This window comes from Schistosoma haematobium, chromosome 4 (assembly GCF_000699445.3).
Source record: "Schistosoma haematobium chromosome 4, whole genome shotgun sequence".
NCBI classification, from domain to species: Eukaryota; Metazoa; Platyhelminthes; class Trematoda; order Strigeidida; family Schistosomatidae; genus Schistosoma; species Schistosoma haematobium.
In genome coordinates, this window is record NC_067199.1 from 21,916,036 (window position 1) to 21,924,164 (window position 8,129).

The 8,129-nt window shown below is 39.5% G+C and overlaps 1 protein-coding gene across 1 annotated transcript; it reads right to left on the reverse strand.

Annotated features, from left to right (window-relative positions):
* Window positions 1-612: 612 nt before the first annotated feature.
* Window positions 613-8,032, reverse strand: MS3_00000436 (uncharacterized protein). Its single transcript, XM_051208203.1, has 2 exons — window positions 1,246-8,032; window positions 613-1,200 (listed from the first exon to the last, which is right to left on the reverse strand). The coding sequence occupies exon 1, from the start codon at window positions 3,831-3,833 to the stop codon at window positions 3,039-3,041; it is 795 nt and encodes a 264-aa protein (XP_051066511.1). The 5' UTR covers window positions 3,834-8,032; the 3' UTR covers window positions 613-1,200; window positions 1,246-3,038.
* Window positions 8,033-8,129: the final 97 nt, after the last annotated feature.

Below are 8,129 nucleotides of genomic sequence, written 5' to 3' on the forward strand. Positions count from 1 at the left end.
AACGACAAGTAAGCAACATCGAACCAAATTACCCTCTTTGTTGGATGGGCACATCTAGAGTCGCTTCCTTGAATAATACATGATATAGGAGAAGAGTAAGGAACAGGTCAATCGTCTACCATGTTAAGATAAGTTGAATTATTTAGGTTTAGTACAATTAATTGTATGGATAGAAACGTTGTTTAAGGTATTACTAGTCAAATAATTCTGGATCATAGTTACTCAGTCACGAACAATCTAGAACCTGGTATAAGTACACGAAGTCACTAACTACTGGTCTGGCCATGTAGGGAGATGAAGACTTTCAGGTCGTGGTCCGCGAGATAACCACAATCTACCATTATAGAACAAGTGATAATTCAAAAAACCCTGAATTTCAGTAATTTAACACTTGATTTAGCATTCACCTACGATTCTTTCTCCCCTGAACTAATGTAAATTGGTCTGACAGCCGTTTGTTTCAGCTTCTCAGTCACATATCTGTCGAACGAAATGTGTTTTGAACAGGACTACCAGATATCGCTAAACTTATTGGTCATGTGAACCAATGCAAACTTTCAAATGTCATAGTATGAGGAGCAAGAATTATATTTTGCATGTCTTTTTGAAAAACTCTAATGTTAAATTACCTTCCATACTCAAACTTGAACGATAAGCTGACAACATGACACACATTAGGAAGACAGTCAAGAATTTACTGCTTCGCGAAGCATATCGTGAAAATTTTTATAAAACATGTGCATCTTAAAATATTTTATAATGTGAATTGCGACACGATCTCATCATTTTGTTAATATATCATATTATGAACTAAATTCTGAAGTTACATACTAAATAATTAAAGCTTGATCCTTTATTGATTGGTAAAAACCAATCTAGATACTTCAAGCAGTAATTATAAAGCATGTGAATACTTTCTACCCAATGTCTACACAAATTTCATCTACTGACCACTACACACTAAAATTTGCCACACTATTTTTTCTTAGGAACGCGAGTATTACATTTATTTTAAGTGAGATAAAAGGATTCAAAAAGTAAGAATTCTGTTTCCACAAACGGGATGAATTTTTATTTGGTAAAATGAATCACTGAAAAAACCAGCAAATTAAATGAACTGAATGAAGTCACGAAGGGAAGTAAGAAGTGTACACCAATGTGAAATTCAAATAAATCTTTTAAGTCGCAAAATTTCGCAACCTTTCTAGAAAATAAGAATTTCAGGAGAGAAATTTAAATACATACCTTGTACAACCGCGTTGATTCATCATCAGTAGACACTTTATTCTCTTTAAAACTAGACTGAATTCTCTTTTTTAGATAACTTTTATCGGAATGCTTTAGGTTATTCACATATGTTAAGAGATTTTTGTAAAGTGACAGGATTTCTCTTCTGGAAGCCATTTATTCAATTCAGTTCAAAATTCTTTCAATAGACCGAATAGAATTTGGGAAAATCTGTAACAAAAAAGCATAGATTTTATTATGCATAGTATATCGACAGATTCATCAAGTACGTGAGTATGAGCTACACTCAGAAAGTAAGGGGTGATGGTGATAACCGGATGTCCAAACCGAAGTAGGTGGAGAGGGATTGGAACATGAAACTTAGTGACCGAAAGCTGAACGTCTAATCACTGTGCCATCGCTCCATTAGCGTTTATGACGAACATACAGCTACTTAAAAATGATGAAATATACAATTATAACTTGCGGGTTCGAGGAAAAAATAATCGAAAGCATTATCAATGTAGGCTTGTTTATTTCACTGGGACATTCGAAAAAAAAGCGACAGTAAAGTTATCCCTTTATATTATTTACAACAATGAAATTGTTTCTTTACGATGGATTGTGCACAAATACTATTAGCTAATTGCATCTATAGAAAAGACTATAAAAACACCATCCCCGTTAGTTAAAATGCCATCGATATTGAAATGTAGCCAAACAACTTAATAAAAGTTAGATATAAACTATCATCGGTACTTAGGCCAACATTTGATGAGTTGTATCAAGGTGTAAGTGCAGAAAGATATTTACTCAGTAAAACGATGTGAAAGTTATACATAGTGAAGTCGTGGTAGCAAAGTTAATGAGAGGAACACGATATAGTAACACACTTGTCAGTCAGTGAGATACAAGGTAGGACCAGGTACATATATGCATCAGTCCAAGTTGCCATACCTCATTAGCACAGCAAGATGAACACCGGATTCATAAAAGTAGTTAATTTAGAGGTGGTAATATATAAAAGAAAGATTGCAATCAAGGATATAGTACAGGAAGAAAAAACTAGTTCATAGAAAGAAAGATATGAAGCAATTTTAATCTCTTAGTTTAAGGGAAGACAGAGAGTGTATACACCAACGCCATTGTGATTGATTCAGAGCCATGTCACCAAGAGTCTCCAACCATTGGTTACGATAGTCACGCGGACCCCAACCAAGTAGTCTGCATCTACCAACATGGCTCAGACTAGAAGTTAGTGACTTCAAGCACTGATGCCACGTTTTGGTTTGGCCGCCCCTAACTTTCGTCTAACCATCTCCAGCACCGGTTAGCATTGCACGTCGTGGTAATCGGTGTTCGGGCATACGTAGCACGTGGCCCAACCATCTCAGTCGATGAAGATTAACAACCTCATCAACTAATTTACAATCATTCCTTAATACCCTGTGTCTAACCTCACTATTACTTATCCGGTGATCCAAGCAAATGCGAGCAATATTTCTAAGGCATCTGTGGTCAAATACTAGTAGCTTACGAGTGTCTTCTACTCTTAATGGCCATGTTTCGCTGTCGTAAAGTAGAACAGAACGGACTGCCGCGCAGTATACTCGTCCTTTTATTGATAGACGGATATCTCGCCTTCGTCATAGGTGACGTAAGTTGGCAAAAGCCAAACGAGCTTTTCGAATCCGTGCTGAGATTTCGTCAGACACTAACCCATCAGGGCTGATCAGACTTCCAAGATAAGTGATGTTGTCAACGCGTTCGACTACTTCACTCCCTATCCTTAGTTCAGGTGTTGACGCAGACTAGTCCTGAAGCAACAACTTGCATTTAGAGGGAGAGAAGCGCATTCCAAACATTCTGGCATTGTTGCTTAGTGCTACCAGAAGACTCAGAATTTTATCAGCGTCTTCACCAAACAGGACTATGTCATCTGAGTATTCTAAATCGATAAGTGGACCTCCTGGAAGGAGATCAATACCCGAGAATTCAGTCGACGAGAATGTTATACCCATCAGTAAGTCTATGATGAAGTTAAACAAAAATGGAGAAAGTGGACAACCTTGACGGACACCAATTGGGGCTGCAAAAGCAGATGACATTTCGCCATAAGCTTTGGCTCGACTAGTAGTATTCGAGTAAAGAGCCTTTACAAGGTTTATGCACTTCTGAGGTACGCCTTTCAATAACAGACACTGCCACAGAATCTCGCGGTCTATTGAGTCAAATGCTGCTTTTAAGTCAAGAAAGACCACAATTGTCGGACGCCGATAAGTATACCTGTGTTCCAGAACCTGACGAATGGTGAATATGTGGTCGATGCAGCCACGACCATGTCTGAAGTCAGCCTGAATTTCTCGTAACACACTTGAAGGGATTAAGATAATGGAGAGAAGGCGAGTAGAACAACAAGTGGATAGAGCGCAAAACTTGACAGGGGTCAATCTAGGAAACAGAAGATAAACGAAATGACCAGGTGAATAATTACTTAAACAGAATAAGGAATCAAGAACAAGATGTTGATATGGTGGAAATTTACAGAAAGATGAGAAACAAATACATTCCAACGAATGAAACCGATTTTGCCTGATTTTACCCATTGATTTAGGCTTTTTATGTTGATAGCTCGGAATAAATTCTTACAAGTACTTCCGATTAAAGAGACTATAAAAGTGATAACTTTTCCGTAAGTCCTATTAACTACGTCAGTCATGCATATGACTCGGGGTGCATATGCAACGGTTTAAATTCCAAAACCTCATGTCAGCACAGCGAGGGAATTAAAAAGAAATAAGTGCTAAACATAACAAAACACAACTCAAAAGGAATAAATAAAGCAAAAAAATGAAGAACTAGGTATGACAACTAATTTAATATTTAGAAGATGGAGAACAAATCCAACCAAACCACTTTAAGTCATGTCAGCCGACGTCTACAACCACTTACTATGACTATTAGGTAAGACGAAACCATGAAATTTCCAACTGTCAAGACAGCACAGATCACCAGTAAATAGATTCAGGGACTGATGCTAGGTCTTTATCGACCTTCTCCAGGCTTTCCTGCATACTGAACTGCGTGATAAGTATCAGCTAAGCATTTGTAGTACATAGCTTATTCATATCAACTGATGTAGATTGATGACCTGAATAACCGGTGTACCCTATACTCTACGTCTAACTCCAATATCACTCATCCTGTGATCCAACCTTATAAGGGTAGTGATTTCCAGTACATTACAAACATTCATACGCTTTTACTTAAGAGATCCGAGAAATTACATTTCGCCTTTGCTTACCAGAACTGCGTCACCTTACGGATCATACTCCCGTTAAGAAGACGACCCAGATCTCTTACAGAGTACAGAAGACCACAATTCCAGAGGTCTTTGGCCTAACTTACGATGAGCGACTTCATAGGTCAGACCATATCAAATTGAGAGGCCATTTCATTATGATGCACAAGGTACTATGAAATGATTTTGAGGAATTACTTTTTATTTTTCCAAATCAAATCAGGACAACTAAAAGGACACAGCAGGCGAGTTCGTCAATAAAGAACGAACAGAATATTCTAGTAACGGATTAATTTCAGTCGCATGCATGGGTTCAACTACCAAAAACGAAGATACAGTCGTGTCTTCAAAATATAGAAAGCGTTGCAATTTTCAGCAATTTTACGCTTTCGGTTTATCATGAAAGTACGTTATTAGCTAACGTGTATGAGGAGCTACGTTTAAACATTCAGTTTCAGTTTGGAAAGGACAGTAGGCTTCATGGTATGTGTCAGTCCTGGCAATAGTGGTCTCTCAGTTGATCCAACTTTCTTTTGAAAGAGTCGACGGATGGAGCCTCAACCACGTGCTGAGGCAATGAATTCCACTAGTTGATGATTCGATGGGAAAGTCGATAGTCAGCTGACAAGTAATTTGTTCTCGGCTTATGAACTTTTTTGGAGTGTCCTCGTAAATTCTCTGTTTTAGAAGACAAGAAAAATGAGGGCATATCAGGTGCAAATTTATCACTAAGCAATTTGAAAACTGTAATCAAGTCGCCTCTAGTTCTACGATAAGACAGTGAGAAAAGGTTTAGCTTGGCCAGTCGAGCATCATACGAAAGCTTCACTATTCCGTGAATCAGCTTAGTCGCCGTTCTCTGAACCTTTTCCAGAAGCTCACTCTTTTTTAAGCGGAGGCTAGCCGCTTGTATGCAGTACTCAAGTTTAGGACGTACAAACACTGTATACAAAGTCAAAAACGTTTTAGCGTCGACATGACTAAAAGACCTACTTATTGACCATAAGGTTCTAAAACCTTTGGCGGCTATTGCACGGCAGTGTACAGTAGTCTTTAAGTCTTGGCTAACGATGACTCCTAAATCATTACGTGTCTGGGCAACAGGTAGCTCAGTGTTATTCATCGTGTATGTATCTGTACCTTGATGACCGATATGTATCACAACACACTTGGAAGTATTTCTCGGCAACTGCCAGGTTTGAGGTTATTCAGGGGACTTCAATGCACCTATGGTAGACTAGGAAAATCTGCGAACTAAATCGTCGGAGAATTCTTTCGAGCAGGAACTAGTTGATGCGGTTATCACATGTGCCTTAGTGCAACATGTGAAGGAAGCGACTAGGTACGACCTGGACTCTGAACCTTCCTTACTAGATCATACATTTACTCACTATGAGGATGACGTTGCGAACCTCCATTACATGCCACCCCTGGGTAAAACTGATCACGCAGTTTTAACTTTCGACTTCCATATAACTGTCAATCACGAGCACGCGTTAGCTCAATCCAGACCTAACGTCTGGAAAGCAAACATACCAGATATCATGCACTCAGCATCGTTAATAGATTGGACAATAGACCCAGAGTCCTCCATTGAAACGGCTTGGAACGCATTTCGAAATTTATACTTAAAAGTTACCACACCTCACATCCCTTGAACTATACCAAAGGGGCCGAAAAACTCACCACCATGGTTCAGTAGGGAGGCCCACATCCTTCTCCGTAAGAAAAGAAAAATGTGGGATAGATTTAGGTTACTGAGGACCGATGAGATAAAATCTCAGTATCGAAAAGCTCGGAATACCTGTGCCTCGACCCTCCGTAAGTCTAGGAAGTTATACGAAGAAAATATTGTCAAGGAATCCATAGAATGTCCTAAACGCTTGTATTCCTATATAAGCCAAAAGACAAAAAGAAGACGAAATATTCCTGAACTATGGGGAAACAGTACTGCCGCATCATTAGTGGAGGACGACTTTGGAAAGGCTCAAGTGTTCTCGAACTACTTTAGCAATGTATATACCATAGAAGCACCCTTCCCGTCAGCGCATACAAATCCCCCCACGCATACACTGGATAGAGTGACCATTAAAGAACTCGATGTCTTTGGTCTGCTAAATAAGCTTGACATAGGTAAATCCACGGGGCCCGATGAATTAGATCCTAGGCTACTGAAGGAATTATCTAATTTCGTTGCAAGCCCTTTAAGTACATGCTTTAAGTTATCCGTAACGCAGGCTCGTTTACCAAAAGACTGAAAGAACGCCATAGTAAATCCTGTCTTCAAAACAGGTACGAAACATAAACCTGAGAATTACCGACCCGTTAGCCTAACTAGTGTGGTTGCTAAAATCGTAGAAAAGATTATTCAGAAGGAGCTGTTTAAGTACCTCGATAAAAACCGGATCCTTTCGGAGAGGCAGCACGGTTTCAGAATAGGTTATTCTTGTCTCACTAACTTATAAGTGCGCTCTTAAGGACCAAAAGCCTTCATTGATTTCAGCAAAGCTTTTGACAACGTTCCGCACAACCGGCTGTTATATAAGTTAAGAAACGTCGGAATTGGAGGCAATTTATTGATGTGGATGAAAGACTTCCTAGTTGGGTGCCAATAAAGAGTAAGGGTGAACTCAAAGTTATCTAGCTGGGAAACTGTGCTTAGTGGAGTGCCCCAGGGTACAGTTTTGGGGCCAGTGCTATTCCGCTTGTATGTGAATGACCTTGCTCGTCTCTTATCATCATCGGTCTTGCTATATGCTGACGATGTCAAGATATGGAGAACGATACGATGTAAGGGTGATAGCTAAGAACTCCTAAATGACCTGGAGAAATTATCTGAATGGCCTCAAACCTGGCAGTTGCCGAGAAATACTTCCAAGTGTGTTGTGATACATATTGGTCATCAAGGTACAGATACATACACGATGAATAACACTGAGCTACCTGTTGCCCAGACACGTAATGATTTAGGAGTCATCGTTAGCCAAGACTTAAAGACTACTGTACACTGCCGTGCAATAGCCGCCAAAGGTTTTAGAACCTTATGGTCAATAAGTAGGTCTTTTAGTCATGTCGACGCTAAAACGTTTTTGACTTTGTATACAGTGTTTGTACGTCCTAAACTTGAGTACTGCATACAAGCGGCTAGCCTCCGCTTAAAAAAGAGTGAGCTTCTGGAAAAGGTTCAGAGAACGGCGACTAAGCTGATTCCCGGAATAGTGAAGCTTTCGTATGATGCTCGACTGGCCAAGCTAAACCTTTTCTCACTGTCTTATCGTAGAACTAGAGGCGACTTGATTACAGTTTTCAAATTGCTTAGTGATAAATTTGCACCTGATATGCCCTCATTTTTCTTGTCTTCTAAAACAGAGAATTTACGAGGACACTCCAAAAAAGTTCATAAGCCGAGAACAAATTACTTGTCAGCTGACTATCGACTTTCCCATCGAATCATCAACTAGTGGAATTCATTGCCTCAGCACGTGGTTGAGGCTCCATCCGTCGACTCTTTCAAAAGAAAGTTGGATCAACTGAGAGACCACTATTGCCAGGACTGACACATACCATGAAGCCTACTGTCCTTTCCAAACTGAAACTGACT

Coding starts and splice junctions, on each gene's coding strand:
- MS3_00000436 (XM_051208203.1), bottom strand. CDS start 3,833: ATGGGTAAAATCAGGCAAAATCGGTTTCATTCGTTGGAATGTATTTGT.